The sequence below is a fragment of the Magallana gigas genome, chromosome 3 (assembly GCF_963853765.1).
Source record: "Magallana gigas chromosome 3, xbMagGiga1.1, whole genome shotgun sequence".
In the NCBI taxonomy this organism is placed as follows: Eukaryota; Metazoa; Mollusca; class Bivalvia; order Ostreida; family Ostreidae; genus Magallana; species Magallana gigas.
Window position 1 is genome coordinate 35,760,459 of NC_088855.1, and position 14,388 is coordinate 35,774,846.

General features: G+C 33.2%; 1 protein-coding gene and 1 non-coding gene across 6 annotated transcripts; one reads left to right on the top strand and one right to left on the bottom strand.

Annotated features, from left to right (window-relative positions):
* The first annotated feature begins 552 nt into the window (after positions 1-552).
* LOC117692377 (lisH domain-containing protein ARMC9) lies at positions 553-13,132 on the top strand. 5 transcript variants are annotated; one of them, XM_066079481.1, is made up of 27 exons: positions 553-708; positions 817-894; positions 1,276-1,401; positions 2,883-3,050; positions 3,442-3,591; positions 3,730-3,822; positions 4,277-4,304; positions 4,704-4,795; positions 5,964-6,038; positions 6,450-6,574; positions 6,763-6,877; positions 7,065-7,160; positions 7,261-7,351; positions 7,710-7,833; positions 8,019-8,158; positions 8,339-8,415; positions 8,513-8,587; positions 9,094-9,184; positions 9,591-9,643; positions 10,063-10,197; positions 10,386-10,471; positions 10,608-10,717; positions 10,948-11,005; positions 11,148-11,458; positions 11,578-11,601; positions 11,830-11,864; positions 12,647-13,132. In XM_066079481.1, the coding sequence occupies exons 2-26, from the start codon at positions 835-837 to the stop codon at positions 11,835-11,837; spliced, it is 2,511 nt and encodes an 836-aa protein (XP_065935553.1). In that variant the 5' UTR covers positions 553-708; positions 817-834; the 3' UTR covers positions 11,838-11,864; positions 12,647-13,132. The 5 variants fall into 5 exon arrangements, with proteins under 5 accessions (XP_065935553.1, XP_034335881.2, XP_034335878.2 ...); XM_034479990.2 differs by lacking the exon at positions 11,578-11,601; XM_034479987.2 differs by lacking the exons at positions 11,578-11,601; positions 11,830-11,864 and adding an exon at positions 12,066-12,146.
* On the bottom strand, positions 8,647-8,777 carry LOC117680811 (U4atac minor spliceosomal RNA). Its single transcript, XR_004595730.2, has one exon. It is a non-coding gene; the product is annotated as a U4atac minor spliceosomal RNA (small nuclear RNA).
* Positions 13,133-14,388: the final 1,256 nt, after the last annotated feature.

Here is a 14,388-nt window from a genome sequence, read left to right on the forward strand (position 1 = left end):
TGGTTGAACGAGACTATATTAAACTCTGGCGTAGGAATTAACACACGAGACTACAAAAATGTCTAAATTGTTCGTATTATATAAAATCTGGCTATTTTCAAAGTGTTTATAGATAAGTTTCCTTGAAAAACAATGCTTCAGCATAGATTACATCGAATTTTTCTATTATTTTCAAGAACTAAGTATTGTCAGCGGTGATGATTTGTGCTTAGGTCGAAACACTGTTTCACTTTCGGTTTGCCAGAGTAACTGCATAGGAGAGTTGATTAAAATCAACTCCCAAAAACCATATATATCTATAGAATGCATGTGCAGATCTACAGGAGGGGGGGGGGGGGGTCCATGCTATCCCCTCTCAAAAATTCAATTATATTCACACAGCAAAATAGTACTTGTGACTCCCCCTTTCCCCTCCCGATCAAATATATATTTTTTATTCAGATGTAACAAAATTTTAGTTACATTTAAGCTTTATGCAATTAATTGCTGTTTCCTACTTTTTTCGAAAAGCTGAAACGCCTAGATAAGAATATGTTGAAGTACGACTTAGTTTACTTTCATAAAACATTCTGATGACAACGATTTATTTGTTTACTGCATGCCAAGGGAGAAAAAATTGATCATTTCTAATTAACTTATTTCGAAGTGTATCGGCAATTATATGCAGACTAAGGCGACTTCTTTTGGATATATTTATGATTTTAAAGGGTATTTACTAAACTGATTCTCGGAATGTAATGCTAACATGATGGTTTGACATATTTTGCTTTAACTTGAATTGTCTCTATGGTCAGTGTTACATGCTTTTATTTTCAGAAAACTAATCTAAGTAAGATGTCAGGTTCCCTGTCTGTTGTATCATTTGAAGGAGAATTAAATGCCATCGTCCAAGAGGTAATAATTACTCAGTAAATTAATTGATCAATTGTTGAAAGATAACGTCTAAATAAGCAAATGAGAATGTACATGTACCTTGAATAAATGTAAAATGATATTTGTATCCCTTGTGATATTAATGTCACATCGAATTTCATTTATAGGGTATCATATTTTATCAATTACTGTATGTGTATGACGTATATGTTTCGAATTTTTAACAAATCCAGTTTAATTTACATAATTAATTAATAAATGAATAAAACAAGTACCATGTCACTGCTTTAAGGGACATATACTATAAAGAATAATATTAATTTATATGATTCTGATGGTTTAAAGGATATTGTTAACTGATTTCTATATTTATTTTCTTTATTATTTTCTTTCTTTTTGCAGTACCTGGAATTCAATGGCTTTGATAAATGTTGCTCAGTTTTCTTGAAAGAATGCGACCAAAAGAGCAAGCCTGTAGCCACTCACAGTATCAAATCTAAATCTAATCAAAAACTGGTGGCCATACAGGTAATGTGCTTTTCTTAAAATTCTGAAGAATAATATGTTTTACGGTGCTACCGTTCTGGCGAGCGCAGCAAGAATTACACATACCTTGCATCATTGTCAACTTAATGTTTTATTTAGGTATCAACGAACGTCAAAGAATTTTTGAAAGAGTATTGCTCTACAATAAGTATGCCAAAGGTACTAATTTCATAGGCGTCGGAACCGGGGCGGGGGGGGGCCTAGGGGGGCTTAGCCCCCCCCCCCCCCCCACTTTTTTTGCCAAATTAGACCTAACCATTAGGCACATAGCATCATAGGGGGTTGCGCCCCCCCCCCCCCCTTCCACTTTTTCTCGCAGGAAATATAATTATTCCTAAAAAGGTTGAAATATGGAGAAGTTGGAGTCATAGGCATACTAGCCCCCCCGGATTAGGATTTTCATGATTTTTGGAATTAGGTTTTTTTTCAATATTTCTGAGGATTAGTCAGCCCCCCCCCCCCCCCCCCCCCCCCACCACTTTCAATTTGCTTCCGACGCCAGTGAATTATAATGGTTATGATACATATACAGCGCAACCCCCTACCCCGAGAGAGAGAGAGAGAGAGAGAGAGAGAGAGAGAGAGAGAGAGAGAGAGAGCGGTACCTGTTTGTAGGTGTGTAGTTTCCCACTTTTAACTTTAATGGTCTGACTATATGCAATATCTACATAATTTTTTTTTATACCTGTTTATTTTTTTCATTTTATTCCTTTTTATTTAGTTCAAAATGTCCTGTTGTTTATTTCCTCCCTACTCATATACTTACCTGCCTACTGTACATGCATGCACAATTAGCTTAAAAATGGATCGATATGACAGTAAAGTATGGCTCTTGCTAGTATGTATATATATAAAATCTCTATATTAAAAAAAGATTAAAAACAAATCATAATTAATGTCAATGAGGCAGGTATCGCAGTCTATACTGAAATAGCCAGTACACTCATTACAGATGTTTGATCCATCTCTAAATTTATCGCGGGAAATATAGCCAGGTGCACTGTGACGTCATCCATGACTTTGTTCATCTTTGTTTACGTTTCTCGACTCAATACGAAGGTATGGAAGCATGTAACAAATCTTTTGAGTCTCGCCAAAGCATATGCGGTACTCAAAACGTGTCTTCAAACTTTAAGTCACCGTAAATTACGAGTTAAAAGTCGGCCATTTTTGGCATAGCACCACGGGTGAAAACATTAGAGAGCATTATGGGACGTAGACAAAAAATTTTGTTTGATGAACTGTAGGTTTAGCTCGTTCTTTTTCCCGCGCACACTGGTTCTTAGAGCTCGCTTCGCTCGCTATAAATGCAAAATATGAATACTTTTACCCATAGAAATAAAAATTGATACTGAACTGTTTCAGCAATATCATTGAGAAATTTTCTGTATATGAATGCTTGGGTTTGAGGAAGGTTTTTCTTCAAATAAATGACCATCATACATTTAATTTTCTTATTACAGAATGAATTAATGCAACACTTTCATAAAGGAAGAAGAGATCGGTTTTTCAAGGAATGGAATGACAGCCTCCATCCTTCTGTTCGGGATGGAGATGCAGTTGCAAAGAAACTAGAATTCTACTTGAACATATACTTTGCAATTTTCCCAATAAAATTTGCTAGAGGACAGGTAATACATTTGAAAAAAAAGTACATGCAATATATTATTATTAAGAATACAGTGTAACAATTGTGTTTCGTAAGATTTTATATATCCATGATAACAGATATTTGAATAGTTATTTTCATTCACAATGCTTAATGGTAATTATGGGAAACATTTAAAAATGAGAATGACCAGATACTGTTTATTCTTGATCATAAAGTTTTACCTGTATATTGACTACGGTAATTAAGATGTTTGTAGATTTATATTTAACTGCCAATGAATAAAGTTTCTGTGTATAAAAGGTAATATACGGTATCCCGGAATATAAATTATTTGTAATAGAATTAACTGTTCTTTTTTTTAATTCATGAAAATATGATTAATATAAAGACAATGTAAACTAATTTTATAGAGAGAAGCAGATCGAGCCATGGGAGACTTCAAGAAATACCTGGAGACCAGGGGTGCCTCTTTAAGCCAGACTACAGAGTTTCTGCCTTATTACGCCTTACCTTTTGTCCCAAATGCCAAAAGTCATCCGTCCTACAAAGAACTTTTCTCTGTAAGCTTTATGATTATGATGTATTTGAATGCTATAATAAATGTTATAATTTAATGATTGAAAGGTCATGATATATGCTTTTGATACGGCTACAGATTATTACTTTTAAGTGAAAGAGTTTTTTTTTTTTTCCTACAGGATTCTTGGGTGAAGGACCTGGAGGTGCGAGTGGAAAAGTTTTTAACCTTGACATTAAAATCTAGACCACAACCCAAACTGTTTGAACTTTATGTATCCTTTTCAAAATTGCTCTCGAACAAAATAACCTGACATGTTTACAATTACATCAATATCTATACTTACCTGCATCAACTTTTTGCATTTTCCCCGAGCTGCCTACGATCATGCCTGAACTTTTGAGACCACCCCTGTGGTATCATCTAGTGTTTACCCATAATGCACAAGCATACTTCGGTTTCAGTTTTGTTCGGGCATTCGAGAAGAAAAGCCGCATGCTTTTCTTCGATTAAAAATTTTTAAGCCTGCGGTCTTAACATGTCTGATTCACCTGACATATCCATGTACATGTACCGGTAGTTTGAAAAAATCCAGTTACATAATAAAAGTTTTATAAACTTAAAGCATATTATTTTTTATCTAATAATTATTATTAAATTATTAAAAATTTAATAATTAATTAACAACACCTTTAAACCTATTGTTTTCCTTAACCCATTTTCAACAGAGGGGTAACAAGGATGGAGATGAATCAGGTATAGTTAATGCTTCATTTAACCACAGGTACAGGTGATATGATGATGATCATAAATTAATTTAAACATGCAGAATCGGATACGGTATACACTTTACCATAGGTATATATATTCATTGCAAGAGCATTCGCAATTTTAAAGAAAATATTACTTTAGGTTGTACTATGTTAATTAATATATATCTTTGAAGTATAACTTAACTTGCACCTTTTTCTTATTTGACCACATAAAAAACCCTTAAAGTAATCTCTTGAATAAATGACAGTTGTTGCTATTGCATCTTTATATAATGATACAAAGAAACATGTATGATCATGCATGTTAATTGCTGATATTTTAGTAATGTACTTGTACCTAAATGAATGGTTGCACTTATTTTGCCAATACAAATTTCTACAGACCAGTTTCAGCAAATTTCTCGCTTGCAACAACAGCTGGTGGATTCGGAGCGTAAAACAATGTCTTACATAAAACGACACAATCGTGTTCAGGTAATGGTTCGACACTGACTGTCAGTCACATAACACTGCATGGGGCACAGTAGATGTACTTTTACATAAGCTAGTGGCAGACAAGAATTTCTCTTGATCATAGAATAAGCTGGTCATGGACTCATCCTTCAAGATGAAGTTTGCACTGCAGAATTGCATTTGGCTCATGTGGTCTGAGAAATGATACTGGAGATAGAGGTCATTAGATTTCTCTGATAATGATCTTTATATCCAGATATTTCAGATTAGGAACCACTGTTCATCAGCCACTGGTCACACAAGCTTACTAACATTGTCCCAGCTAGGATCTTTAACAAGTACATGTACTCTTTCTATGTGTACTAATAAGCATGAGTTTTATCTCTTCTACCTTTCTACTAACACACATTGCTTCTTTTTTCGTTTATAATAAAACAGAGAGCTTTGGGGTAAGTTTTCACACCACAGACAAAATACTTGAGAGTAGAGTAATCTAAAACAAGATGATCATAAACAAAACTCGCAAAAATTTGTTTTTTCCAAAGATTAATGTGCTATAAATTCCAAATTTATAATCTGATAAATTTCAGATTTTTATTTTGTCTATGGTGTCATTGATTTAATATTTACATGATTTAAATCATAACAGCACTTTGATAGACGGTACATTTGGTATTTTGCTGTTGTTTGAAACTTTCCTTTGACCCATAGATGTTCCACAACTTGCACTTTAATTGTTGAGAATAGATTTGACAAGACTATAATGTACTTCTCAATTGAGCTCTTTGTTTTCATATACATGTACACTGTACCATAGATTTCATTGCTTATTTCACATTTACATTCTCTTAGTCTTCACTCTGGTTAAAGTGTACTTGTGTAGTAACTCTGGCCTTCAATGTATCTATCACTATTCAAAACAAAAATTGATGAAAATTAAGTAATTCTTTTGTAGAATACTTTTATGTCCGTTACCCTGTAGAAATTTTTGAACTAGTGTTTTTTGTAATAAATTAGGAGACTAAAATGCATTTTTATTTGAAATATGTCAAAAAGATAAAGAAAAACTGGAAATACACATACAGTATGATTGTGAAATAGTAAGAACTATTGATTCAGATATTAAAGCAAATACCAATGACTGCAATAAGCATATGGATTTATATCATGTTTGCTACTTTCCTTGTAGGCTGATTACCACAACTTAATTGGAATCACAGCTGATCTAGTTGATGCTTTGGAATCCACTGTTCAAGGAAAACCTGTAAGTGGTTTTCTTCATCATTATTATAGTATTACATTATTATACATGTATTATAATTGAATATTGTTTGCTTTTGTGAACAATGGGAAATTTGTTTAAGTCAGTTATTCATTTTATTTAACTAATATCATGATGTTTACTGCACATCTCAATATTCAAATTACATTCAGTTGAGTTACTGTATGATCGACATGCATAGTCATGGACATTTTTAAATCAGTTTGAGATCATGGTATAATTAACAAAGAAGGCATATTCATGAGTATTTACATTTACAATTCAAGCTCATTCAAGCTGTCTGAGTATTAACTAATAAGACTTAGATTTGGGTAAACTTTTATTTTACATTTTCTATGTTCATGCACATATATAGTTTATAGTGTCATTTGTGATTGATTTGTTTAATTCTAGATAACGCCAGAATATCTGCAAGAAATATGTTCTCGTCTATTCAGTCACCATGTCGCTGGATCTGTCGATTTCACCAGGCCCGGAACAGCTAGTCAATTTCTCAGACAGTCCATTGCTCCTCAGATGTAAGAGCTCTCCTTATGTGTAACTTTTAATATTTTGTGCTTTATTACTTGTTAAAAGAAGAATGAAGAAATTCTTTGTTGAATTATTATTTGAAGGTCAAAGATGGCACTGGCATCTTCATATGTATATATTTGGCTTTGACAATGATTAATCACAGTATTAAGTAATACAAGTACACATGTTACAGGCAGCCTATGCAGGAGCCAGATGCCTACCCACCACTTGACTTCCCCAAGGTCAAAGAAGACTTGGCTGGTGGACCAAACAAAAAGAAAGCACTTCTACTACAGGCTATAAGATGGGTGAGAGAAAATTTGCAGGCTTATCATTTGTAACAGTGCAATGAAGAATTGCTCAGTGTTGTCAGCAGCTTATAAAAGGAAACATTTTCCCATCATTTTCATCAACATGATGTACACTGCATATTTCAAATACCATATTCATTTTTCTAACCAACTGAATGTACCGGTATATTGTACCTTCAATTAGAGGTTGACTCAGTCCAATCCACAGCAAAGGGACACAACTATGACTGCATACAGAGACAACGACTTGCTAGGGTGTGCTAAAGCAGGGGCTCACAGGGTAAGGCAGACAACTCTTGATAAACCACAATTCTAAATATACAATTGTGTTTCTATGCTGAGAGTTACAAGTTACCCGTAATGCGGGTTGTCCATTACAGACGGCTGTGTTGGGTCTTCTGACTTCACCTGATGACACAGTGAAACAGACAGCAGCCAGGCTCTTCAATGCTTTTGCTTCCCTGTGTGCAGGTCGGTTTACATTAAAGTTTGTGGGAGCAATTTTTTGAGATTAAAAGTACTATTTAAAGGTTCATAAGAGCCTACTTTATTCAATGATTTATTAATTGATACCATACGTTCAGTAATTTGAGTATCTGAATTAATTGGGGATGGGACCCCAAAAATTTAGTAAAAATTGAGCCACCACAAATTTAAATGTTCCACACTAAATAACAATGCTACAAAACACATTGTGATACTTATGTATGCAGAAATCAGTTTCAAATTTTTGTTGACAAGTTGAAATCTCTTTCCTGTTAGAGTGTTTTGTATTGTAATATTAAGTCAAAAGAACGGAAGAATCATACAGTATGTATATGTGTTTAAGGTCGCACCTACTTAGCACAGAACCAGGAATTGTTTAAAGCTCTTCTGGACAATCTACACAGTGAGGAGAAAGAGTCCATCACCAGAGAAATGGTTCTAGGGGCCCTGCAGAAACTGAGTCTCAGGTGTGTGTATAAACTATGCCAATTTTATGAAATTCAGTGTGAAATACAATGCTATTTTATCCACATATACATTTACATATCATCATACCATATCAAGGATACTTATTTGAAGGTCAAATACAGGTAAGCTTTAATAGAGAGGATTTTAAAAAAAATTCATTTACATACAATGTACATTGTTGTAGGCGTAACCTGCAGTCCTCAATGATTGATGCTGGGTTGATTGAGTGGCTGGTTAAAGTTCTGGAAGATAACGACAATTTGTCTGATTATACTCTGGAGTACTCTGTCGCACTTCTTATGAACCTCTGTCTTAGAACATCAGGTTTGTTAAAACTTTCTTATGAATAAAAAAGAATGATTCTTGATAATAACAGGAATTTTGACTTTTAACCAAATATGTATATTCAAAACTTTTGTTAGGGTTAGCAGGAATAGAAAATTGACTGAATAATAAATAGTTGTTCACCAAATAATAATGTGTGGATGCTTTCAATGGTTGTAGGTAAAAAGCGTTGTGTAGGAAATGCCCACCAAACCCTTAAAGTCCTCAGTGATCTTTTGGGTCATGAAAATCAAGAAGTAAGGAACAGTTGTAAAAAGAAATGATATTTAATATGATTTATTTTTATAGTATAATAGTATAATGAATACTTATTTTGAATACTTCAATTTATAGATCCGTCCATATGTAAATGGTGCCCTGTATAGCATTCTAGCTATTCCATCCATCAGGGAAGAAGCTAAAGCCATGGTATGATTTTTCTCTAATGAAAATTTTTTTTAACTATTGTTTTTATACCATGTCCACATGGTTCCAAATATTGCACCCAAACCCACAAGTTCATGCGAGCGGTGCGGATCTTTTGTTAATTGTTGGTGTTAGCAGGCATACTCTCTCTAAACGATCCTTGAGTGTGCTCACACCCCCAAATAAGGACGGTTAAATCTCGTGCTACATTGAAATCTTCATATAACTTTCTGATTGTAAAAAAATATAGGTGTTTAAGAATCACACGTGCAAAATGTATCTATAAAATAGCTTGATATAATTGTTTAGAATTAACAAGAAGTTGAATTGAAAGTGTGTTAGTTATAATAAGTCTTCAGATTTTAATACTTCTCCAAGATAAAACAAAAAAAATCACATCAGATTTTGAAAGAAAACATAGGAAAAATTAGCGTTTATTTCAAGGGAGGTAACTGCAAAAACTTAAATATTAAGATATAAGTTATCTTTCTTGGTAACTTTTGCTATAGGGTATGGAGGAAATCCTGCGATGTTTTATCAAAGATGACCAGCCAGATATGAACCGACAAATTGAATTTATCATAAAACAGTTGAATTCAGGTACAGTATCCCCTATTTTTCCATAAAATAGAGTAAAACGGATGTTTTAACAAAAATGCGTAATATATTTACTCCATGTATTGAATTTTCCATTCATTAAGCTTTATAACTATGTTAATTTTGGTAAAAAATTTAGGAGTTTTAACAATATTGTTAACTTAAAAGTATGTAGAAACTAGGAAACAGGGTGTTAATATCTGGAAAAGAAATTACAATTTAAGTAATAATATCATGATTGTTTGTGACATTGCATTATGCATATAAACTCCATGAACGTGTAATGGAACTGATTTATGAATATCAAATGTAATAGCTGTTAACGATTATCTCTTTTTACTTCTCAGTTCAAAGATTAAAAAACAAAATGTAATTAACAAAATGTATAAATGCTGGTTTATTTGGGCAGTGGAGGCAGTAGATGATAATGAATCGGATGATGAAGAAGATGACGAGGAAGAGGTTAGTGGCTTCATCCTTCAAATAATAACAGAATAAAAACAGAAAAAAACAGACATCATATATCCTGTAGTTCTTATGCAGAGTGTTGATATTATCATGAACGTACATATACATGAACTTACATGTTCATTACATGATTTTAGATATATGTTGTGACCCAAATTTTCAAGTTCCTGACTTCTTGTATACACTCAATGAGACCAGTACTGAGTAGTAGACTGCTGCAATGGATTCTCCAAAATATTTGAGAGCATTTAGTTTGTTAACTTGTCATACTATGTCTTTTAAATAAGCTTTTGAATGTCAATGGTTTTGGTTCCCATTGAGTAATTCTCAAAGAGAATGATTAATTTTTAGAAGAAAAATAAAAATGCTTGGCTGGTGATGACCAGATTTTTTACACTAACATTGTTTTGTAGGAAGACCAAGATGCCATGGAGTTGGATTTAGACAAGGATGAAGAAATTCAGCTTGATAACAGTGATTCTACTGGAGAAAAACTTCTGACAGAGGAGTATCAGGCAGTAGCCGGCTCAGCCAAGTCCAAGAAAAGGGTCAGTATTTAAATCAACCTTCGAAAAGGTAAACGACTGTTGCTCCAAATGATGAATTTCCATTATTTACTACTAATTCTGATTGTATGTCATGGCTTGAGTTGAGATTGTTGTTAAAAATGAAAAGTTATTGATTTGCACAGTCAAAATATTTTCTTGACACTGACTTGAGCTATGTATTCTTGTAGCACATAGACTCTGTTCTGAATGAGCCTCTCCAGAGACCCATCACGCCTAGTCAACGTCGAGCCTCCGAGCATTCCTCAATCATCCAGTAAGTACATGTCATTATTCATAATTAGGACCAGATTCTGTAACTCCGATGTTCCTGGCTTTTGGAAGAGTAGTAATGTGAAAGAAAATTCTGTAAAAAAAAAATTTGTACAATTATTATTTTGATATGCCATCAGGAGTCGTCCCCCTTCCCAGCTGTCACAGATTCCTGAGGGTAGAACAGACATGTCCCGTCCCCCGACCAGGAGTGGAAGTCGCCCAAACACACAGGACGGACTCAGATCTGGTCAGTCAATTCCTTACATGTACAATATTCTTGTGCAAAGATAATGGCAAATGGTTTTTCAAAAAAAAGATTAAAATGAAAATTATAATATTCAATTATAATTATTGATTAGTTAAGTATTATTAATTATAATTTATTTATAATTTCATTTTACAAATTATATAGAATATAACGAATTTATTATGCACGTATTTTTTTTAAAAACATTGCCTTCATGCATGTTCTTACAGCGTCAAGAGCTAGTCAGTTGAGCCAAGGCAGTGCTCGGGCCAGTAAGGACGTTCCCGAGTAAGTGAGGATATTCTGTATGATTATGTCATATGGAGATCTATCTCTGTTGTAGACTTCAGCTTGTGAGATTTACTAACTTTTTCCAAGATTGTTACACATTTTTGTTTTCATTTGAAAAAGTTTTACTTTGATATTTTAGAGTGAAGGAGTACAACCAGGCTTTCGGTTCTCGTCCCAAGATTCCACGCACACCTGACGTATCTAGTCTAGGGAAGCCTTCTGACTCCGCCAGCCAGGGGCGAAACTCTCAGCAGAGTCTGGGCAAACTCTCACAGCACAGTCAAGGGCGAAGTTCCCTGCAGAGTCAGGGCAAAACCTCTCAGTCAAAAGTTCCCCGTACCCCAGACTCGGGTAAACGCCCTACCAGCCGGGGGTCCATCAGTGGCATGCCTCCCCCTCAACCTCAGTACTCAGAATCAGGACCCCGCCCGAGTTCAGCAGGAAAATCAGGTAAAAACGGGCAAGTTTATGTCGACATAAAAAATTTGAAAGCTTTTTATTTTTTAAAGATTTTGGTAAATCAGTATTTTAGAAAAAATAAAATTATAATGTGTGTTAAAATGTTTCAGCAAATGGATCTGAAAGTGGCACTGGTAATTCTAATGCTTTAATTAGTAGACTGAAACCTGATTTATTGTTGTAATAAAGCGTACTGTAGTATGGAGAAGGGAATATCTCTCTCTTGTCTCATAATTGTACCCTCCTCTCCTAACTTATTTATCGATCAATTTGAAATTAAACTTTACACTGTACATGTAGATAACAGGGTGAAAAGTTTACTTTATAAATGTAATCATAAGTATTTTTTGTTTGATTGACAGCATCTTAGACTGTAGTGTATAGTGGAATAGACTGGGTAAAATATGCACGTTTGTTTCTGAACACCATTTATTTACTATACCCAATCTCCTCACTGGGAGCTGTCGTCTACAGTTTGAAATTGTGCAATGTACATTTGGGTGATTTGTTGAAATGCACCTAACACATATAAGTTGCAACACTGGGGTAAAGACATAACTTTCCAAGTTAAAAAAAAGTTTACAAACAAACACTGCAGGCACCAGTCCTTTGTTTGTGGAGCGTAGTTTGAGTGACAGCAGGGATTACCGATGCATGTACACAGGCCTAACAGTATTTGGTATCAATGTTCAGTCAGTTTAATGTTTACACACTTTATAGGTTTTGTTTCCAGTTTCTGTTAAGGAATGTTTGAATATTTGACTTGATCAAAGCAGGATTAATACCATGCAGTACATAAAATTGATCCCTGCACTGACTGAAATGTGGAGTTGGTTTCTGTAACTTGTTGTATTTTTTGTTGAGTATTCTCCTCTTGAGTTTCTATTGTTGGTGAACCACTTTAAGTTTCAATTACATTTACATACAATAAATTACAGTTTATGGTATAGCTTTTATATTAAATATCAATTGAATTATTGCTAACCCCAGATGTTTTTTACTTTAATTTATACAGAATGATAGAAATTCTGGATAGAATAATATGAAAATGTTTTTATAAAAGAAAAGTTAACTGTGATCTTGATACTTTAGACAAATAAGTAGTTTTGCATTATCTGTTTTTTTCTTCATTTTAGCACTTTAACAATTTTGCATTATTGTTTTTTTTTTTCATTTTAGCACCTCCATCAAGGAAAGGATCTGTTGCTAGTCAAAGAGAAGTGCCTAAAACACCTGAGACATAGTCATATACATAGCCACTGTCCCTGTCTAATAATTCATATCATTCCAGTGTTGTCTAATAACTGGATCTTCTTTTTTATATTGTATTAGTTGTCCAGGAATTTACTTTATTTTTAATAAAATTAATATAGATTTATTTATAAAAGATGTAAACTATTTAGAACTAGAAACTAAATGGACATTTATTTATTCAATAGATATATACATGTATATACATCTGTTAGGAACACAAACTGATATTGTTTCGTTATGATTACTTCATTTCCATACATTGTTTAGAGTTTGACGTAACCTTCCGGTATTTCTTTAATGATATTTTCTAATATAGTGCTCATAAGACTGTAAATTGTGCTAAATTATTCTTCATTTCCCAATAATACCGGTACTTGTTATAAGAGAGAACTTTTTGATATTTACAAGTAAATACATAATGTAGTACATGTATGGTTTTTCTTCTAATGTTAAATGCATGTAGGTTTTAGATGAATGTTTTTTCTGCAAGAAAGAATCTCGTAAATTTTTGACAGATAAATCCTTTTTAAAACAGTCCAGTAATTATACAACTTATTGATATTTGTAGTTTTTGCATTGTCTGTGATATTTTTAACTGGTTGTATTTAAATCCTCAAATTTTATTTCTCATTTTATCTGATGTACTGGTTGTAATCTAATTTTCATATTTTTTGTATTCATAATCTGATGTTGATATAACTGCAATAATGTGACCCTCTATAGCTTCAAGTCTTTTAATTAATTTTTGTTGGGGGTGTTAAAAAATCAAGAGATTCAGAGAGGGCTACATACATTATAGTATGTATAGGTACCAATAAATTTGATACTCAGCTTCCTGAAGTATTTTACAATTAATTCTAAATACATGTATTAACAACATTCTGTACAAAGGTTTGTGCTAATGTTTTTTGTTGTTGAAATTTTAAATATCTTAATTGATGGTCAAATTTAAAACTATGGAAACTGAAAATGTTATTTACATGTAGACATACTTTTACAATGTACGTGTGTATTATTTTAGAACTATAGAATCACTTTTGGCTTTAAGTTTAAATGTGCAAAAACCAGTTTACAGTATAAGGTGAAAACGACAAATTTAAGTCTTGTATATGTATTGTGCATTGTATTCAGCAAAAACATAGTGCTTGGTATGCTTGTATTGATTCTATAGAATGTGAGTGATCAGTGGAGTTCTCACTGCCTGCTGTTCATTTGTACTGTACATTGTGGTCCACTTTTTCTTTCAATGTATGGTATAATTTGTTTACATTAAATTTTCTTAATGTTACTAATTTGTCAATAGCAACATCTCAGTCAATTAAACTTTTAAAAATGAATTTTGTGGTATTTTTTATGACTCGGGAATAGTTTATCACATATTTTGATCATAATGGAGTAGAATTACTTAACATGTACCAGTATAATACCAATACATATTTTAAGCCAGTATATTATTACCAGTAGTAACATGTACCATTACATACAGTAGTTAACTCACATGTGTTTCACATCCATCTGTAAGAGTCATCCTTCATATTAAAGAATGAGTCAAAGGTTTCTGAATTGGACCAATGGGCTTTTTTTTTTTAAATATGGAGATTTGGTATGCTGGTTTGTTTGATTACCTTGAGGGCCAGTCATCTTAATTCATGTACTACCCAATAACC

What these genes read in the sequence shown, in the direction of transcription:
- LOC117692377 (XM_034479987.2), top strand. Translation starts at nt 835, where the DNA reads ATGTCAGGTTCCCTGTCTGTTGTATCATTTGAAGGAGAATTAAATGCC. An exon ending in CCACTGTTCAAGGAAAACCT is followed by an intron (nt 6,039 to 6,449) that starts GTAAGTGGTTTT and finishes GTTTAATTCTAG; the next exon opens with ATAACGCCAGAATATCTGCA. An exon ending in TACTACAGGCTATAAGATGG is followed by an intron (nt 6,878 to 7,064) that starts GTGAGAGAAAAT and finishes ACCTTCAATTAG; the next exon opens with AGGTTGACTCAGTCCAATCC.